The sequence below is a fragment of the Mobula birostris genome, chromosome 10 (genome assembly GCF_030028105.1).
Source record: "Mobula birostris isolate sMobBir1 chromosome 10, sMobBir1.hap1, whole genome shotgun sequence".
NCBI lineage: Eukaryota > Metazoa > Chordata > Chondrichthyes > Myliobatiformes > Myliobatidae > Mobula > Mobula birostris.
This window is the reverse complement of record NC_092379.1, coordinates 101021907-101043724: the sequence shown is the minus strand read 5'-3', so window position 1 is coordinate 101043724 and position 21818 is coordinate 101021907. Positions and strand designations below refer to the sequence as shown.

Here is a 21818-nt window from a genome sequence, read left to right as displayed (position 1 = left end):
TTCTCAGATAGATGTACCACACTGGGTACTGTTGGGAGCTATGGCCTTCTGAGAAAAAATTGTAACAGCCAAGATCTTGGCACTGTGGATCATTCTGTTGCAAGGGGAAGGAGACAGATGTTTCTGTGGCGACAGGTAAGAGTCCAGGATGGTATGTTAACTTCTGATTCTAGCATGTTGTGTGTATTGCTTTAGGTTTCCAGCATCTGCAGTACCTCTTGTGTACATGTTTGAGACCTTGAGGAAGTAATGAGCAAAATAGAAGATGATTTGTTGATGTGTATTTGTATTTTCAGAAAACTGTTAATAAGGTATCACTTAGTAGTTAAGGATGCAAGCTTAAAGCACCTGGAGCAAAGTGGTCATGCAACAGGAAACAGGAAGTAGGAATAAATGGGTGTTTTTCTGGAGACTGGTGGTGATTAATAAGGGTTGATAGATGCCAGTACTATAAACTCAGCTATTCACAGTGTGTTATTAATGATTTGGATGAAGGAATTAAACATAATATCTGATGAGTTTTCAGGTGATAAAGTCTAGGTAGAAGATAAACCATGGAAAGATGCATTGAAGCACTAGGCTGATTTGGACAGATACATGGCAGATTCAGCTGTTATGGTATTAGTATTGTAATACAGGTTTTCCCCCGCCATCCGAAGGTAGAGCATTCCTATGAAACGGTTGGCAAGCCGGAATGTCGTAAAGCGAAGAAGCAATTACCATTTATTTATATGGGATAATTTTGTGAGCGTTCGCAGACCCAAAAATAACCTACCAAATCATGCTAAATAACACATAAAACCTAAAATAACAGTAACATATAGTAAAAGCAGGAATGATATGATAAATACACAGCTTATATAAAGTAGAAATACTTCATCACAATCATTGCCTGAACTGTGCTCCGTAGCGAAAATCTCACACAAGCACTGTCGGCAAAAACACGGCGCAAGCGCTCTCCAGTAATCTCTGTGCCAAACAAATTAATTAATCAATTGCCCGTTACACCGCTAGTATTTAGGACAGCAATGAAGGTTCTCCATCTCTGTATGTCTTTAGGAATCTTCATTGCTGTTTCCATGACAATTTTTTTTGAACAGTCAGGGTTGTTAGCCCTGAGCGCTGCTTTTTTTCTCGCGCTGCTTTTTTCATAACAGTGAAAACACCTTCTGTTAGTGAAAACAGGATACTAATGTAGGTCTTTCGTAACAGTGAGGTTTCATAAAGCGAACGTTCGAAAAGCGGGGGACACCTGTAATCAAATTTAAACGTGTATCCCTAAAAATAAATGAGCTATGTTTAAACTACTTTATTAACTGGAGGCATCTCCTCGATGGGGGGAGGGGGGCCCACTGCTCAAATAGTGGATAATGGCAGCTAATGTCACCACAGAGGATCAAAGTTTTAAAGTATATTTATTATCAAAGTATGTATGCAGTGACCCCTCCCATACCCCCAGGTGCAATTAAAAAAACACATCATGCAAATTGCAACAAAAAAGTCGATAAACACAGATTAAAAAACAGAAAATTGAAAGAGTCCAGGCATGTTCAGTTCAACTCGGTGTTCGGTATCTGTAGCGTGCCTCAATTCAAAATCCACACAAAGCAGCAACAGGAAAAGAGCAACCAGAAACTAGAAATACATCATAATGTGAACTACAGAGGCTAATCCACAAACCCTGTGAAATGTGCCTTGCCCAAAATCCAGAACTCTGGCACCATCCTCCAACAGCATCAGGCGAGAGGGAGATCATTTGAACACAGGAACCTTCCTCAGGGAGCAGCAAGTGAGAGAGAGAGAGAATGAGAAAGAGCCAGTCACACACAGATACCTTCCTCTTGCAGTAGTGAGTGAGAGGCTGGTAGATGGTACCGAACACCCGCTCGCCTTTCACACAGATGGTCTACAGGTTTCTGGGAACAGTGATCTAGGACATCCATAATTAATGCTGCAAGAGCTGACTTTCTGAGTACACAAATCTTCTAACTGTTGATAGATCAACTATTTGATGTACTAAGTGATAGTGTTAGTCTGACCTGCAGTCTTCATTGAACTAAACTTAGCCACAGTTGTCTGGTTTGATACAGACCCAGTTAACATTGGCAAGACATAAAACTGCATCCAGGCGCAGGAGTCCGCAAGGGCTATGAGGATGATAGCCTCTTAACTGTCGCTGGTACTCCCAGGTGTCTCTTGGGCAAGGACTAGCACCTGTCAGCCTCCCTTACCAGGGTTACGGTGAAGACACTGCAGGAGGGTGTTGGATGACAGCATTGGCGGAGGAACTCAGCAGGTCAATGGCAATAATGTCAACTATGCAGGCGGAAGAATGCCATAATGGCATCAACGGCTGGGCAATTTGGTCAGTGAGCGACTACTGCACTGTGAGAAGGACATGGGGGACCACTCACAGAATCCTCTTTCCTCCAAGACAACCACTTTCACTCTATGACAGGACCAATGAGTGACAAAAACCTTTCCGTGGGCAGTGGGACCCGCAGGCTGTATCACGGTAACAATGCTACTGGCGAAGAGGCTGACGGCACTTCATAATGACGACTCTGGGGGAAATCCTCTTCCAGGAACCCCAGAATCTGACACAACCAGTGCTGGAACAAAGACCCTCAGACTTAACAAACATTATGTCAATATTGGCACTTGGAATGTTCGCACTTTAAGAAGCACAGGGAAACTTCACCTTCTCATCCATGAAATCGGCAGAATCGGCTGCGATATCATTGGAATAACAGAGATCAGATGGTCTGACAAGTCATTTTACAACAAAGCACAGCTACACAATGTACTACTCCAGATCTGAGAAAGGAGGAAGAGCAGGTGTTGCGTTCATCTTGAAGCAAGAAATAGCTAAAGCAGTACTAGGCTACGACCCATTGAACGAATGACTGATGTCCATCGGCATACAATGCAAGCCTTTCCCAATCACACTTATGGTCAACTACTCACCAACTAGCGATGCAGAGGAGGAAGAGCTTGAGGGACACTACAACAACCTGCAAGGCCTCATTGATGATACTTTGAAAACTGATGTGCTCAATTTAGGTGATTTCAATGCAAAAGTAGATCAAACACCTCTGAATAAGGAAGTCTTGGGAAACAATGGTTTAGGAACACCAAACAAATAGGGGACATGGCTAGTTGAGTTCTGTCAAGAAAACCAGTTCTGTATAATGAACTCAATGTTTGCCTCTGTATAATGAACACAATGTTTGATCAACACCCGTGGCACAAATGGACAGCTCCTGATGGTAAAACCTGGAACCAGATTGATTATATCCTCACCAACAAAAAAGTGGAAATCAAATATTCTGAAATGCAGGACATATCCGGGAGCTGACTGTGATACTGATCATCAACTGCTGTTGGCCAAGATGAAGCTCAGGGTTAAGAACGTAAAACAAGCAAAACCACCAGTCAGATATGATCTCTCAGACATAGCAGACTCTTTCAGCGTAGAGGTTTTCAACAGTTTTGAAGCCCTGCTGAATTTACAAGAGGTCGAACCAGAAGAACTTTGGAACGCAACAAGAGATGCATTGACAACAGCAACAGAGAAACACATTCCAAAGCGACACAAGCACAAAGGCACAGAATGGATCACAAATGAAATGCTGTATGCAGTAGAAAAGAAGAGATTGGTGAAAGATCAGAAAGCACCAACAAGTAAGGAATACAAGGAGCTGAACGTGAAGTACATCAATGCTGCAGGCATGACAAAGAGGCATACCTACAACGCATCTGCTCCAACATGGAAAATGAGGCCAACAAAGGCAACAGCAAAATAGTTTATACTGCACCAAAAGAAATTACTGGCACTTCACACCAAGAATTGGTGCAATCAAAAATCACGAAGGAAAAATTCTGACAGGAGACGCAGATGTGAGGGAAAGGTGGCTCGAGTACACCAAGAAACTCGTACACCAAGAAAATTGCGAGAATGAAACCATGACAAAGCCATTGACTGGACAACACTAGAACATGAACCATAGTCACTACTGTCAGAAGTAGAAAGAGCAATTGAGAAGATTGGAAAGAATAAAGCACCTGGTCCAGACAACATACCAGCAGAACTACTTAAAGCAACAGGGACCTCAGTGGCCCACATCTTGCACCGCATTGTCTGCACCATCTGTAAGACTGGCAAATGGCCAACAGACTGGTGCGGATCTGTCTACATTCCAATTCCCAAGAAAGGGGACCTCCTGCAGTGCAGTAATTACAGAACAATTGCATTGATGTCACACGCCAGCAAGGTTCTACTCATAATCATCTCTGAGGGACTAAAGAACTATGTAGATAGAGAAATTGCACTCAAACAGGCTGGCTTCAGGAGCAGCCGAGGTACCAGGGACCAGCTCTTCAACATGCACCTAGTAATGGAGAAAATGAGAGAGGTCAGTACCCCCCTGTACATCTGCTGCATAGACTACTCAAAGGCGTTTCACTGTGTCCAATACACCAAGCTGTGGATGACAGTGATTCAGCTGGGTGTGGCACCACACTGAGTGGCTCTTCTAGAAACACTGTATGCTACACAATCCTCCAGCCTTTAGACCACATCTGGCGAGACTGAGTCATTCTGCAATGGGAAAGGAGTCCACCAAGGCTGTATCCTTTCTCCACATCTTTTTAACACCCACACAGAGATGATCATGAGACTGGCAATTCCAGACAACATTGGCATTAAAGTAGGAGGAATAAACATCAGTAACTTGAGATACACAGATGACAGAGCCCTGCTAGCCACAACAGAAGAAGACCTACAAGCACTACTCAATAATTTTGCAAGAGTCTTTGCTGAATTTGGATTGCTGATAAATAGCAATAAGACCAAAGTTATGGTGATAAGCAAAACTGCAATTCAAGCGGACATGTACGTCGGAAAGGACAAGATCGAACAACTGTCCTCCTTTATATACCTTGGTGAAGAACTAAATGACACAAGTGAATGCAGCAAGGAAATAAGGCGAAGGCTAACAATGGAACGCACAAGCATTACCAAACTCTGGAACATCTAGAAAGATAGATCTGTGAGCACTGACGCCAAGATACGCCTCCTCAAGAGTCTCGTCTGGCCAGTAACCCTATATGGCTGTGAAATATGGACCCTAAAAGCAGCTGATGAAAAGAAGTTGACAGCATTTCAGATGTGGCCATACAGACGGATCCTCGGGTATCATACATTGAAAGGAGATCCAACAATTTCATCCTTGAAAAGATTGGCATGAAACCAATACTTCTGGAAACCATTATCTAAAGGAAACTTCCCTATGTTGGACACATCTCAAGAACTGATGACATACTGGAACACACTGTGCTTGAAAGTAGAGTAGACGGAAGCCGCTCCCGAGGCAGACAAAGGACAACCTGGATCGACAACGTCAAGAAATGGACCAGCCTCACTGCCAGAGATGCAAGATGTTTGACTGCCGACAGATCGCAGTGGAAGAAAGTGGTTGCCGAGGCTCTGGCAGAGTATGGCACTTGATGATGATGATGACTCTTGAGCAGCCAACCCGTGCTGTGGGCAAGTAGCCTGTTTTCTATAGACAGTGCTGTTGGTTTGCAAAACTATCCTTTTAGCTTCAAACTGAGTTCATTAAAAACTGAAGTCTGGTTCTTGTTTACAACAAGAAACTGAGCAAGGAACATTAATTGGGAATTTAACTTAAGACTCTGCTTTCCACCTGTGGACATGTAAGATACAGTGTCTTCTGTCTGCCTTTAATTTCTCCCCTTCCCGACTTAAACTTTGAAATTTTAACTTTATTCAGTTGGATCTTTCAAAGTGATAATTATAACTATGTCTACCTTGAGAAGCACTAAAAAAATTCCCGATACAGGTATTGGTAAATCTAAAAAAACTGACGAAGCTTCTGAAGAGCCAGCCTGGGTTAATAGATTAGAGACTCAAATGAGCTCTATCGTCGCTGAATTAACTCAACTAAAAGAAAGTCTTCTTCCTTTGGAGGAAAAAGTTGATTCTTTGAGCTTGGATCTTAAAGAAGTAACTTGTAATGCGGCTGATATTTCTTCTAGTTTGAAAAAAGCACAACGTCGGATTGTTGATTTGGAAGCTTGTTCTCGTCGTTATAATATTCGAATTGTTGGATTGGAAGAGAAGTCAGAATCTGCCGACATACTGGACTATTTCGCTAAAATGTTTCAATCTTTTATTTCCTGAGGCATTTTCACAATCACCTGACATCGAGATAGCCCACAGGGTTGGAACTCCGAGACATGATAAAAACAGACACCTTATTGTGCATTTCCTCCATCTTCGAGACATGACTGTATTATTAAACTGGCAAGAAAACAAAGACTGTTTAAATTTCAAGGCTCTGAGATTCGTTTCTTTCAAGATTTTCCACATGAAGTTGTTCAGCAACGTTCTGGATTCGCGACCGTAATGCGAATGGCCTTTCAAAAACAGATGTATCCCTTCCTTCTTTATCCAGCTAAATTAAGGCTTTTTGCTAAAGACTCTGGGGTTCGTATCTTTGAGGATCCAGCTGATGCACTGCGTTTTATTAATTCTTTCCCGGATGAGTCCGAAGCCTGAAGTTTACAAAACTTCCAATTATTCAATCGTTTTGCGATATAAGGAATGATGAGATTGGAAGAATTGAGAAGTACAGAAAGTCTTGGTATTAAAAAGTATCTTTATCTTTGAAATAGACTGGTTTGGACAGTTTTAACTTTAGAAGATATTTTATGGGATCTATTGGAAGACTGTAGAAATTTTAAACCATTTAGAATTTCTTTCTGTTTGCTACATATATGAATTAATTGTTTCTTTTTTCTTCATATGGTTTTGTTAAGAACTTTTAACTACTATTGGGGTTTTTTTTTCGTTTTATAGATAGGTGTAAAAATTTAAAGATGGTGATGTTTTCTCTTCTGTGCAAATATTTCAAGAATTTGTTTTGGAAGTTTTTTTTCTTATCTAATCTTATGAAGGTTACTTTCTAAATTGAAGGCTGTTTCTGTTAACTGTTTTTCTAATTTAATTGTAATGGGTTGTATGTCGACTGTAATGAGTTGTATACCCGGGAGAGGGAGACAGATTACCTTTTTTTAATTTGTACCTTTTAGTTAGGCAGGTGGAGTTCAGAATTGCTTCTATGCATTTCTTGGGGCTTGCGTCGGTTAATATCAACTTATTTCTGGGCTTTGTAGGTTTGGTGGGTTTTTTCTTTTTTTTAATTTCTATTTTTTATTCCCATTGTGGAATTCCAGAGCGTACACAAATTGTTATTGTTGTTTATCACCGCCATTCAAAATTTCCTTATCCTGACATGTGTTTAATTGTTTTCTTTAGATATAAAGTTTCATGATGTTAGTTAAACAGTTAAATGTTTTAAGTTGGAAGGTCCGTGTTTGGAATCATCCTGTTAAGCATAAGAAAACACTTAAAATTATTTATCGATTCCAACCTGATATAATCTTTGTACAAGAGACACATGTCAGGTTATGTGATAGTAATCGATTTTTTAAATTTTGGAGGGACCCTCAGATTCACGCAAATTCTCAAACTAAAATTAGGGGTGGTTCCATTTTTATTGATTCCAATATTCCCTTTAATCAGGAGGATATTATATCTGATGTTAATGGTAGGTTTTTGATTGTTAAAGGAACAATTTACAAAAAGAAAATGGATTTGCTTAATATACATGTATATGGACCAAATACTGATGATCCTTCATTTTTAAAGAGATTTTTGCTCTATTACCTGATTTAAATGAATATATGTTGTTAATAGGTGGAGATTTTAATATTTGCTTAAATCCCTTGTTAGATAAATCATCAGCTAGACATCAACTCCCTAATCATTCTGCATCACTTCTTAATTCCTTTTTAATTGAAGTCTGGAGACATATGCATCCTACTGCTAGAGAATATTCCTTTTTTTCCACATGTTCATAATAAATACTTGAGAATCGACTATTTTATAGCCGACCCTAGACTTTTACTTAATGTTCAGAAATGTGAATATGATGCAATTGTTATTTCTGATTATGCTCCTTTAAATCTAATATTTGATTTGAAAGATATTGTTTCTACAAGACCACCTTGGCATTTTCCAGAACATTTGTTACAAAGTTCAGATTTTGTTGAGTTTATTGAAACTCGGATAAAAGAGCTTTTTCTCTTTTAATAATACAGGAAACATCTCAAAGTTAGTAATTTGGGATACATTAAAAGCTTATTTACGTGGTCAGATTATTTCTTATTTAGCTAAATTGAAGAAACAGACAAAAATAGAATTAGATAAAATTGCTAAACAAATTAAAGAATTAGATAATATCAACGCAATCTTTCCAAACGTTGAATTGTTTAAAAGAAGAGTGGAACTAGAATCACAATATAATTTATTATTAACTTATCCTACTGAAGGATATTTGCTTAAATTAAAAAGTCAGTTTTATATTTTTGGGGATAAAAATAATAGCCTATTAGCTTCCCAGTTAAGGGCTGCTAAAGCTAAAAGACAACTTTTAAAGATTCATAAAGATAATGGAGATATAGTAAGTAATTATGAAGATATTAATAATATCTTTCAGGTTTTTATTCCGATCTTTATAAATCTCAGTTTCCAGCAGATCCCTCTAAAATGAAAGCTTTTTTATGTAAGATTAAATTTCCTCAAATTACTGCTGAAGATCAACAGACCCTTGATGCTCCAATTGTTGAGCATGAAATTCAGAAAGCTATATGGTTAATGCAATCAGGTAAAGCTCCTGAACTGGATGGTTATTCGGTAGGATTTTATTAAAAATTTGAAAAATTACTTTCTCCATACCTTTTGGAAATATTTCATAAATCTTTTGAGAAAGGTAATTTACCCTCTTTTTATGAAGCTTCTGTTTCTTTAATCCTTAAGAAAGATAAAGATCCTACTGAATGCTCATCTTATAGACCTATTTTGCTATCAAATGTGGATGCTAAAATTCTTTCCAAGATAATGGCTAACCGTTCGGAAAACATTTTATCTAAAATTATCTCTATGGATCAAACAGGCTTCATTAGAGGCCACTACTCTTTTTCTAATGTTCGGGGATTGATGAATATTATATATTCACCATTATCCAAAACACCCCAATGTGTTATTTCTCTGGATGCAGAAAAGGCATTTGATAGAGTTGAATGGACTTATTTGTTTAATGTATTAGAGAGATTTGGCTCTGGTAATAATTTTAATAAGTGGATTCAAATGATCAATAAGAACCCTATCGCTACCGTTATTACTAATAATCTTAGGTCTCCCTTTTTTTTACTTTCACGAGGTACTCGACAAGGGTGCCCATTCAGTCCTTTGTTATTTAATCTCGTACTGGAGCCTTTGGCTATAACAATTCGCGAAGCTAAAAATATTCATGGTATTTCTATAAATGGGACCATACATAAGATTTCTCATTATGCAGATGATCTTTTGGTTTATATCTTGAATCCTGAAGAATCTATTCCTAATCTTTTGGAACTATTAAATGATTTTGGAAAATTTTCAGGATATAAACGTAATTTAAATAAAAGTGAATTGTTCCCTTTAAATGTTCATGTTTTTATACATAAGGATATTCCATTTAGAATTGTGAATTCTATTAAATATTTGGGTATTATCATTACAAAAAAAATAAGGATCTTTATAAAGCTAATGTAGTTCCTTTATTGGACTCTATGAAACAATTATTTTCTAGATGGAATCCTCTTACACTTTCTTTAATAGGTCGTATTCCTGCCGTGAAAATGATGATTATACCTAGGTTTTTATATATTTTTCAAAATATACCTATCTTTCTAACCAAAAAATTTTTTGATCAAATTGATTCTACTATTTTGTCCTTTATTTGGAATAATAAAAAAACGAGTTAATAAGTTTCATTTACAAAAATCTAAAAAAGATGGTGGACTCGCGCTACCTAATCTTTTAGATTGTATTATTGGGCTGTTAATATTTGACAATTATGTTTTTGGTTATATTGGCTTGAGAAGAACCAAAAACCAGCTTGGATTGTTGGAATTTAAAGCTATTAATCAATTTTATTTAACTTCACTATTAGGAGCTCCATTACCTTTACGACTTGCTAAAATTTCCAATTTAAATTTCTACCCTGTTATTAAACAGTCCTTACGGATTTGCTTTCCATTTTGCAACTCTTTTGATTTTAAATAATTTAAATTGTCTAGTTCTGTATTTTGAAATTTGCTATTTAAACTTTCAATTACTGATCCCATCTTTCTTTTACGGAGAAATAAGGGGATTTGTTCTTTTGCAGATTTATTTAGTGATGGTCGATTGATGTCTTTTGAAGAGTTAATTAGTAAATATTCTCTCTGAGACACACATTTCTTGCAATATTTACAGGTTAGACAATTTTTACAAAAGTATGTTTCTACGTTTCCATATATGCAAGAATCTGATTTGTTGGACACTATTTTGAATATGAATCCCTTAGTGAGAGGCTCCATTGGTGGAATTATAATTTATTTTTACTACAAAAAGATAACCTCTCACTGAAGATTAAACAACATTGGGAGAGAGAACTTAATATGACTTTTGTTAATGAAGATAGATCGCAAGTTCTGAAAATGGTTAATTCTTCGATATGTGCCAGTCATTGTTTAATTCAGTTTAAAATTGTTCACCATTATTATTTAACAAAGTAGAGGCTACCCAAAATATTTCCTAATACAGATAATTACTGTGATAGGTGTAAAAATGTAGTTACTTTGTCACATATGTACTGGTCATGTCCGTCATTGAAACCTTTTTGGAAATTTTAATTTTTCTACAATTTCTAAAGCTTTGAAAATTAATTTACAACCTAATACATTGACTGTTCTATTTGGAATAGTTCCACATCATATTCAGGGTATTTCATTTTCAAACCAACATGTAATTGCATTCGTTACATTGTTAGCAAGAAGAGCTATTTTATTGAAGTGGAAAGATACCTCTGCTCCTACACTAACTCAATGGTTTTCCCAAGTAATGTTATGTCTTAGTTTGGAAAAAATTAGAAATAGAACTTTTGATCCCCGATTTGATTTTGAGAGAAGGTGGGGCTCTTTTGCTAAATATTATCATTTCATTTGAATCAATTTGCATGGTTTCCTTCCAATCTTATGTTATATAAATGTGTTTTGGTGGTTGTTGTTTTCTTTTTCTTCTTTATATATATATATAAATGATTGTAAGACGTATTGCTCTGGGAGTTGATTCCTAATGGTTTTTTTTCTCTTTTTTTGTTTTATAGTTAGTGGGTTTTTTTTAGTTAGCTGGGGTTCTCTTTCTTCCTTCTTTTTCTTTTATAATTTTTTTTCATTAGCATATATAAGTTTCTTTCTTCAGCTTTATTAATTATATATATATATATATATATATATATATATATATATATATATATATATATACACACACACACACACACACTAATTTCTTGAATTTCTGTATTTTATAGCTGTAGAAGATTATATATTAATGAAAGGATTTAGAAATGAAATGAAATGGAATTTAACTTAAAAATAACTACTTGACCCCTGAAAGTGTCAGCTGCTGTGTTGGAAAGTTGAGCTTGATAAAAGGTCCTGTTCAGTGAATATCCATCACGTAGCATAATTAAATTGAGATTGACTTCTTTGGTTGAAGTAACACAATGACAGATTATTATTTGAATGCTTATTGATTGGAAAAAGGTGAAGTGAAATCAGACCAGTATGACCAAGTGCACAAGTGCTAAAGGTCGATATGCAGCTGCTATGAGTAGTTATGTAGGAAAATGATATGCTGGCCTTACAAAAAATTTGAATGCAGGTGTAGGAATATCTTGCTATCATTGTACAGGGCCTTAGTGAGACCAGTATTGTTGGCAGTTTTGGTCTCCTTATCTGAGAAAGGTTGTTCTTTCGAAGGCCAAAGTTCAGTAAATGCTCACCAGATCGATTTGTGGGTTGGCTGGATTGACATATGAAGAAAGATAGGGTCAATTAGGTGTATATACACTAGAATTTAAAAGAATAAGAGGTGATCTCTAAAATCTTTAGAACTTTAACAGGCTGGATGGATTCTATCCAGGAAGAGTGTCCTAGCAGATGGGAGGAGAGGGAAGGGTCAGAGGTCAGGAACCATCACGAAAGGATCATTTCTTCTCCGGGGCTGGTTAACCTGTGGAATTATCTACCACTGAAATCAGTTGAAGTCAAGTCATTAAATATATTTAAGAAGTTAGATATTGTTCTTAATGCTAGATGGAATCAAGCCATCTAGGGAGAAAGCTGGAACAGGGTCCTAAATTGTAATTATCAGGCATGACTACGTTGGATGGCAGAGCAGGCTCGAATGTTGGACTCCTGATCATAATTTTTGTGTTAATATCACCTGCATATTGTACTACTTAGAACTGAATTCCAAAATTCAGGTCATCTCGATAATTTAGAGATAATAGTGGTCTTCACAACTGAGCAGTTTAGTTCCCCATTCAGTCCTTCACCCACTTTTAATTTTCTTCTTTCATAAGTACTAATTGCTTGCTATTCTAAACCAATTTATCAGTTCATAATGTTATTATCAATGCTCACCATGTAGTGTTTAGTTAAAATTTTATGTGAAAAGTTATTAATTAAGAAACAGCATCTTATAGAACTCACAACAAGATTTTAACAAAAGAACAATGTTTGCAGTAGAAGCTGAAACTATGACTTTCATTTCTTAACATTGAGGTAAGGAAAATAAATTTCTTGCAAGTTTGATGCCCACTAGCAGTCATAAAACTGAGAGAAATGTTGATGGGAGAAAACTGAGGATTAGAAATTAGTAAGAGTCTTCCTAAACTGCAGGATGAACTTCAAAACATTGCAAATAATTTGCAGACATGTGGACAAAATTCTGAAGTGGTTTTTCAGTGATTTGCAAAAGTCAGCAGGCTTACTTATTTCTTGCAGTGAGGGGAAAGGGGGTAGATAGCTTCAACTGCACAAGATTTTTTTTACACTTTATAAATACTGTATTATATCTACTACTAATGTATTTGTTTCATTGATTTGCCATCATCTGTAAGTGAATAGAACGACACTCTGTGCTAATGGCCAGAAAGGGGAATTGGTTTTCCCCTCACACACTTATTCTGGAGAATGCTCAGCGCTTGGTGTAATTCGCACCCAGGAGCAGATCCCATGAACCTCCAGCTGCCCCTTCATAGAAGAATGGGCTGAAAGCTCAACACCTCGATATAGTCTTTCACACCCAATATATGTCCTACTCTTTATAGGAGTAGGGAAGAGGGAGGAGAAGATGGCAACACAACGCAGCGCGTGCGGCTGTTCCGAATGAATATCGATTATGTGTAACTAGGGGGCCGTGCACAATTCGGATTTGATGGAGACAGCCGTGAGAAGCGCAGAGGAACATCTGGAGTAACTTCTGAAATGCCTGCTTCGCTGCCGCTGCTACTGTGCGATCAAGAATCTCCGGAGATGAAAGCCCCAAATCCTCGGCTTTGCCTAACGCCTGTTGCCGGGGCCAGGGTCGAAGCGCTCGGCAGAGGTGGTGCTTGGTGCTCGGTGTGAAGGGGTGGTCGAAGGCTCGGAGTCAGACTGTGATCAGATGCTTCCAGGATGCTGCATCGGCAAGTTGGCGGCGCTGGAGGTTTACCGTCTGTGTGAGATGATGAGACTTTCCAGAGACTTTGAGACTTCTACTGTTCCATGGTCTGTTCTTATCACATTACGGTATTGCTTTGCACTGTTGTAACTATATGTTGTAATTATGTGGTTTTTTAGTTTTTAAGTCGGTTTGTCATGTGTTTTTGTGATACCATTCTGGAAAAACGTTGTATCATTTCTTAATGCATGCATTACTAAATGACAATAAAAGGGAACTGTGTGTCCTCATAATCATAAGCACACACCTGCTTGTCCACAAACTACTCATTGTGCATGTTGCCCTGTCTGCCACACTCTTGGTCATTTCTCCACCTCCCTGTTTCTGCTTGGGCAAAGTGTGTATGCATGTTTGAGAAAGAGCAAAAAAAAGTTTGATCATGAGGACACAATTAGCATTGATGGCTTTGGCCAAGAGTTAGCAGTAGAAAATCTAATACCGTGGAACTTGCAGTTTCTGCAAATATACAGTTAAAGTAAAACCTTGCATATGAGTCTGAGTCCATAGATCATGTTACCATTGACAATATAGATAAGGAACAGGAAGGCAAGGTAAGACTCTAAATAAAACAAGCATAGTGCATGATTATACTGCAATATCTACAATGAAAAATCAGCTAGTCAGCCGTAATCCGATGCAGATCATATAACCCAGGTTTGCTAGTATTTTCAAGCTCTTGAGTTCATTCCCATCAATAAATTCCAAGGGTGACATTGCTTACTCATTAACATTCCTCTTTACTAGTTTTAGCCCTGATTATGTCCTGCCCTGTTCACTTAATCATTCTTTGTTGTTTAATTTAGAAATGTTTTTAATACTTAAAGCTAGCCATAACTTGGCAGAATAAAGTTTAAGAGATATGTACAAACCCCATTTGCAGAAAAGTTGGGATATTTTCCAAAGTGCAATAAAAACAAAAATCTGTGATATGTTAATTCACGTGAACCTATATTTAGCTGACAAAAGTACAAAGAAAAGATTTTCAATAGTTTTACTGACCAACTTAATTGTATTTTGTAAACATACACAAATTTAGAATTTGATGGCTGCAACACACTCAACAAAAGTTGGGACAGAGGCATGTTTACCATTGTGTTACATCACCTTTCCTTTTAATAACACTTTTTAATTGTTTTGGAACTGAGAATACTAATTGTAGTAGATTTGCAATTGGAAATTTTGTCCATTCTTGCTTGATATAAGACTTCAGCTGCTCAACAGTCTGTGGTCTCCGTTGTCTGATTCTCCTCTTCATGATGCGCCATACATTTTCAATAGGAGATAGATCTGGACTGGCAGCAGGCCAGTCAAGCACATGCACTCTGTGTCTACAAAGCCACGCTGTTGTAGCCCGTGCAGAATGTGGTCTGGCATTGTCCTGCTGAAATAAGCATGGACGTCCCGGGAAGAGACGTCGCCTTGATGGCAACATATGTCTCTCTAAGATCCTAATATACACCTCAGAGTCAATGGTACCTTCACATACATGCAACTCACCCATGCCGTGGGCACTGATGCACCCCCATACCATCACAGATGCTGGCTTTTGCACCTTTCGCTGATAACAATCTGGATGGTCGTTTTCATCTTTGGCACAGAGAACTCGACGCCCGTTTTTTTTCCGAAAACTAGCTGAAATGTGGACTCATCTGACCACAGCACATGGTACCACAGTCTTTTGGTCCATCTGAGATGAGCTCGGGCCCAGAGAACTCGCCGGTGTTTCTGCATAGAGTTGATGTATGGCTTCCTCCTTGCGTAATACAGTTTCACGTTGCTTTTCTGGATGCAGCGACGGACTGTGTTGAGTGATAATGGTTTTCTGAAGTACTCACGAGCCCAGGTGGCTCTAATTGTCACAGTAGCATGACTTTTCTATGCACTTTTCAATCTTAACTCTGTCCCAACTTTTGTTGAGTGTGTTGCAGCCATCAAATTCTAAATTTGTGTATATTTACAAAATACAATTATGTTGGTCGGTAAAACCATTGAAAATCTTTTCTTTGTACTTTTGTCAGTTAAATAAAGGTTCACGTGAATTAACATATCACAGATTTTTGTTTTTATTGCATTTTGGAAAATATCTCAACTTTTCTGGAAATGGGGTTTGTAGTTAAAATAACAACTTTGTGAATCAATATTCGATAACTATCTCATGTGCCATTGAATTTGCACTTTGTGAATTATATTTTTAAATCATGGTAAGTTTTCAATCTTTCCCATGGTTATTCCATTCAAAATATCATCACTACGTAAAACGCTGAGAAACAGAAGTTATTGAAGGGAAGAAAGAAAATGTTAGAAAAACGTTAGACTGGACCTATGGGAGCGGTGTCTCAAAAAGGCAGCGTCCATTATTAAGGACCTCCAACACTCAGGGCATGCCCTTTTCTCACTGTTACAATCAGGTAGGAGGTACAGAAGCCTGAAGGCACACACTCAGCGATTTAGGAGCAGCTTCTTCCCTCTGCCATCCGATTCCTAAATGAATATTGAATGGACACTATCTCACTTTTTTTTTTAAATAAACAGTATTTCTGTGTTTTGCATGTTTTTTAATCTATTCAATATATGTATACTGTAATTGATTTACTTAGTATTTTTTTTATTTTTTTTTTCTCTTCTATATTATGTATTGCATTGAACTGCTGCTGCTAAGTTAACAAATTTCACGTCACATGCCGGTGATAATAAACCTGATTCTGATTCTGACCTGTGGAGAATACAAACTAAGATTAACATATATGATCACTGATCTTTTGCTGAATTAAACATCTTGTGTAAGAATGGTGAGACAGTTTTAAAGAAAAATGAAAAAGTAAAAGATGTTTCTGAGGTAATATAAACTATTGTATAAGTGGACGCAGTAGAATACCAAAGTTGAGAGAAAGCAAATTTGATATACAATAAAAAGTTCCAGTGGGCAGGAGTGTGGTTGAAGATATTATGACTATTAAACATAGAAACATAGAATATAGGTGCAGGAGTAGGCCATTCGGCCCTTTGAGCCTGCACTGCCATTTATTATGATCATGGCTGATCATCCAACTCAGAACCCTGCACCAGCCTTCCCTCCATACCCCCTGATCCCCGTAGCCACAAGGGCCATATCTAACTCCCTCTTAAATATAGCCAATGAACTGGCCTCAACTGTTTCCTGTGGCAGAGAATTCCACAGATTCACCACTCTCTGTGTGAAGAAGTTTTTCCTAATCTCGGTCCTAAAAGGCTTTCCCTTTATCCTCAAACTGTGACCCCTCGTTCTGGACTTCCCCAACATCGGGAACAATCTTCCTGCATCTAGCCTGTCCAATCCCTTTAGGATTTTATATGTTTCAATCAGATCCCCCCTCAATCTTCTAAATTCCAACGAGTAGAAGCCCAGTTCATCCAGTCTTTCTTCATATGAAAGTCCTGCCATCCCAGGAATCAATCTGGTGAACCTTCTTTGTACTCCCTCTATGGCAAGGATGTCTTTCCTCAGATTAGGGGACCAAAACTGCACACAATACTCCAGGTGTGGTCTCACCAAGGCCTTGTACAACTGTAGTAGTACCTCCCTGCTCCTGTACTCGAATCCTCTCGCTATAAATGCCAGCATACCGTTCGCCTTTTTCACCGCCTGCTGTACCTGCATGCCCACTTTCAATGACTGGTGTATAATCACACCCAGGTCTCGTTGCACCTCCCCTTTTCCTAATCGGCCACCATTCAGATAATAATCTGTTTTCCTATTTTTGCCACCAAAGTGGATAACTTCACATTTATCCACATTAAATTGCATCTGCCATGAATTTGCCCACTCATCCAACCTATCCAAGTCACCCTGCATCCTCTTAGCATCTTCCTCACAGCTAACACTGCCACCCAGCTTCGTGTCATCCGCAAACTTGGAGATGCTGCATTTAATTCCCTCATCCAAGTCATTAATATATATTGTAAACAATTAAGATATTATTTCAACAATCAGCCATACGGTGATTGGGGGATTCATCAGCATAAGCTCTTGCCTATTTGCTACCTTTGAAAATGCCAGTAACATTAATCTTACATTACCTTGCTATTGCACAGCGGTGGCAGCGGTGGCTTATGAAAGTTAAAGCTTAGCACGCAAAGTCTCAGCTACCTACAAGAAAGATGATATGCTCTTCCTTGAGCTTCCTTCAAGTTCTGATCAAATGACATTTATCTGAAGTGTTCATCTTATCCTTCCAAAGGTTGCTATTGGATTTTCTGGGTAGAGCCAGAATTTTCCATCTTTGTGTGTCATTTCAAGTATTAGTATTTTTATTGCACCTGATTTTTGCAATTAGGATTCAGTTGTGTTGGTTTTTACATATATGAAGCGATATCTGTGAGAGATTTATCTATCGTATAGAAACACAATGAAAAGATATCAAATGAGCCAAGCCACTAATTATATGGTAGTTCTAGACAATCCTAATTCAATACCATAATATAATTGAAAATTAAAAACTGCAAAAAATGCAATTCTAAAAAGCTGTTTATAAATGAATTTTAGGCCTTGGGCCTAGCAGAGCAAATGTTGCAAATATACACAGAGCAAAGGTCCTGTCATCTTGTGTTGCTGGACTTAAGAGGCTGGTCATCAACCAGTCACTGGAGTCCAGCATTTTATAGCTGGGAGTGAGAGGAGGGAAAATGGGACCCTCTAAAGGCTGATGGAATTCCATCATTCGGTTACCAGAGCATTGCTTAGGAATATGTGTTGATCAGATGTTGGCAGGACAGAAAGGGCTTTTTTTTTGTTGGGGGGGAGGAGTAACAGGACTTGTATCAGAATCAGGTTTATTAACACCGGCAGTGACATGGAATTTGTTAACTTAGCAGCAGCAGTTCAATGCAATACATAATCTAGCAGAGAAAAAAATAATACTAAATAAACAAGTAAATTAATTACATATATTGAATAGATTTTTAAAAAAAACGTGCAAAAACAGAAATACTGTATTTTTTTTAAGTGAGATAACGTCCAAAGATTCAATGTCCATTTAGGAATTGGATGGCAGAGGGGAAGAAGCTATTTCTGAATCGCTGAGTGTGTGCTTTCAGGCTTCTACCCGATGGTAACAATGAGAAAAGAGCATGCCCTGGGTGTTGGAGGTCCTTAATAATGGACGCTGCCTTTCTGAGACACTACTCCCTAAAGATGTCCTGTGTACTTTGTAGGCTAGTACCCAAGATGGAGCTAACTAGATTTAGAACCCTCTACAGTTTTTTTCGGTGCAAGAGCCCTTCCATGCCAGACGGTGATACAGCCTGTCGGAATGCTCTCCACGGTACAACTATAAAAGTTTTTGAGTGTACTTGTTGACATGCCAAATCTCTTCAAACTCTTAATAAAGTATAGCTGCTGTCTTGCCTTCTTTATAAGTATATCAATATGTTGAGACCAGGTTAGATCCTCAGCGATCTTGACACCCAGAAACTTGAAACTGCTCACCCTCTCCACTTCTGATCTCTCTATGAGGATTGGTATGTGTTCCTTTGTCTTACCCTTCCTTAAGTCCACATTCAGCTCTTTTGTCTTACTGACATTGAGTGCCGGTTGTTGCTGTGGCACCACTCCACTTGTTGGCATATCTCACTCTTGTACGCCCATTCGTCACCACCTGAGATTCTACTAACAATGGTTGTATCGTCAGCAAATTTGTAGATAGTGTTTGAGCTATGCCTAGCCACACAGTCATGTGTATACAGAGAGTAGAGCAGTGGGCTAAGCACACACCCCTGAGGTGTGCCAGTGTTGATTGTCAGCAAGGAGGATATGTTATCACCAATCCGCACAGATTCTGGTCTTCCGGTTAGGAAGTCGAGGATCCAATTGCAGAGGGAGGTACAGAGGTCCAGGCTGTGCAACTTCTCAATCAGGATTTTGGGAATGATAGTATTAAATGCTGAGCTATAATCAATGAACAGCATCCTGATGTAGGTGTTCGTGTTGTCCAGGTGGTCTAAAGCTGTGTAGGGAGCCATTGAGATTGCGTCTGCTGTTGACCTATTATGGCGATAGGCAAATTGCAGTGGGGTCCAGGTTGTTGCTGAAGCAGGAGTTCTTCTAGTCATGACCAACCTTTCAAAGCACTTCATCACTGTGGATGTGAGTGCTATCGTGCGATAATCATTAAGGCAGGCAACATTATTCTTCTTGGGCACTGGTATGATTGTAGCCTTTTTGAAGCAAGTGGGAACTGCTGCCCGTAACAGTGAAAGGTTGAAAATGTCTTTGAAATCTCCTAGTTGGTTGGCACAGGTTTTCAAGCCTTACCAGATACTCCATCTGGACCTTCCGCCTTGCTAGGGTTCACTCTCTTTAAAGACAGTCTAACATTGGCTTCTGAGACAGAGATCACAGGGTCATCAGGTACAGCAGGGATCTTCACAGCTGTAGTTGTGTTCTCCCTTTCAAAGCATGCATAGAAGACATTGAGTTCATTTGGTAGTGAAGCATTTCTGCCATTCGTGCTATTGGGTTTCGCTTTGTAGGAAGTAATGTCTTGCAGACCCTGGCCTGATTAAAATCTCCCAAAACGATGGTGAAGGCGTTAGGGTGCGCTATTTCATGCATGTTGATCCCATTACTTAGATCATCTGAAGCCTGCTTGACATTGGCCTGAGGTGGAATGTAAACTGCTACCAAAATGACCCCATAGAATCCTCATGGTAGGTAAAAAGGACGGCACTTTACTACTAGATATTCCAGATCTGGTGAGCAGAACTGGGACAGCACTGATATATTTGTGCACCAAGAAGTGTTGATCATGAGGCATACTCCTCCACCTCTGCTTTTGAGAGACTCTATTGATCTATCCTGATGGTGTATAGTTAACCCGTTGATCTGGATCGCTGCATCCGGTAAGGAAGAGGTTAACCAGGATTCCCTGAAACAAAGGACACACGCGGTCCTAATGTCCCTCTGATTCAGCACCCTGGCTCTGAGATCATTGATTTTATTCACCAGAGACTGCACATTCGCTAGCAAGATAGTCGGTATGAGGAATTTAAAATCCTGTTTCCTTGAACGCACTTGTAATCCTGATCTACACCCGCGCTTCCTCCAAGGTGTCCTCCGTGGGCACTTCCGACCACAATCGGTGTTGTTTCCGTCGGTCTTGAGCAGCAATAGTTCATTTAAATGCATTAAGACATCTTTGTTGACTGTACTGACCTTGGAAGCAGTTGTGCTAATTAGCTGTATCAGGCTGAAATGGGAATATTTAATTGTATCCATTGAGAGTACTGCTGCTACATGAGTAACGTATATTTAAGGGATATTGATGAATCTTGACCAACCTTCTGTAATTACTATATTATTGTGGGTTACTCACATACTTCCTGATCAAGGTGTGGCAAGATGAGCAGTACCTTACTTAAATGGCCATTCTTAAGCATCTTAGACACTGAAGGAAAATATTCCAGAGAGAAACTATTTCTATTGAGCTACTATAACAAAAGCTGCAGAAACTCCTAGCAAATGTTTTTCTTTACCTGTTAGTTTGGAGTTTAATGGATCAGTCTTAAAACTCCTACAGAAATACAAACCCTGCAACTGACTTAACTGTAAAGGCTGTTCAATAAAGAGTCTACTATCATTTTGATTGTCAGCTGCTCTTGCTAATCCCACCATGGTTCACATTGTCGTGAAATCGCAGGTTACTTAGGAAAATGCTAATGCATCAATGGATTGCTGATGTTTTGTTTTTAAACAATACTACATCTTAAAAACTACTGGTTATTACTTTTCAGGTTGACTCTTCAGGCGCTGGGGCAGAAGCTGAATGATTACTGGAAGGAAAAGAAAATCAAAAAAAAACAGGAGGAAGCAGATAACACTGAGTTGATAGAAGAGTTACGGTAAGAGATCTTTTGGCTCCCATTCAGTTTTCAATTTCAACGTGCCCTAACAGGGTGCCATACAGTCAATCCTTCATGACCCTATCAACGTTATGCCACATTTTTTCAGATTGGTGAAATATGAAGCATTTCAGTAAACTGTCAAAACTCTGGGAAACCTTGTGGAAAACAGATGATACCTCTCAACATTTAATGATTATCCTGAGGCAGAAATGTTGAATGGAGGGTATAAAAGATAGTGCAACTAAATCCATTAACACAT

The 21818-nt window shown here is 38.5% G+C and overlaps 1 protein-coding gene across 3 annotated transcripts in view; it reads left to right on the top strand.

Annotated features, from left to right (window-relative positions):
* Positions 1–21818, top strand: part of LOC140204207 (MORC family CW-type zinc finger protein 4-like) — a 153927-nt gene that overhangs the window by 88271 nt on the left and 43838 nt on the right. For all 3 annotated transcript variants that reach the window (XM_072270716.1, XM_072270715.1, XM_072270714.1), the window contains exon 10: positions 21449–21556. In XM_072270716.1, coding sequence (XP_072126817.1) covers positions 21449–21556 — 108 coding nt within the window. The remainder of the gene's footprint in view (positions 1–21448; positions 21557–21818) is intronic.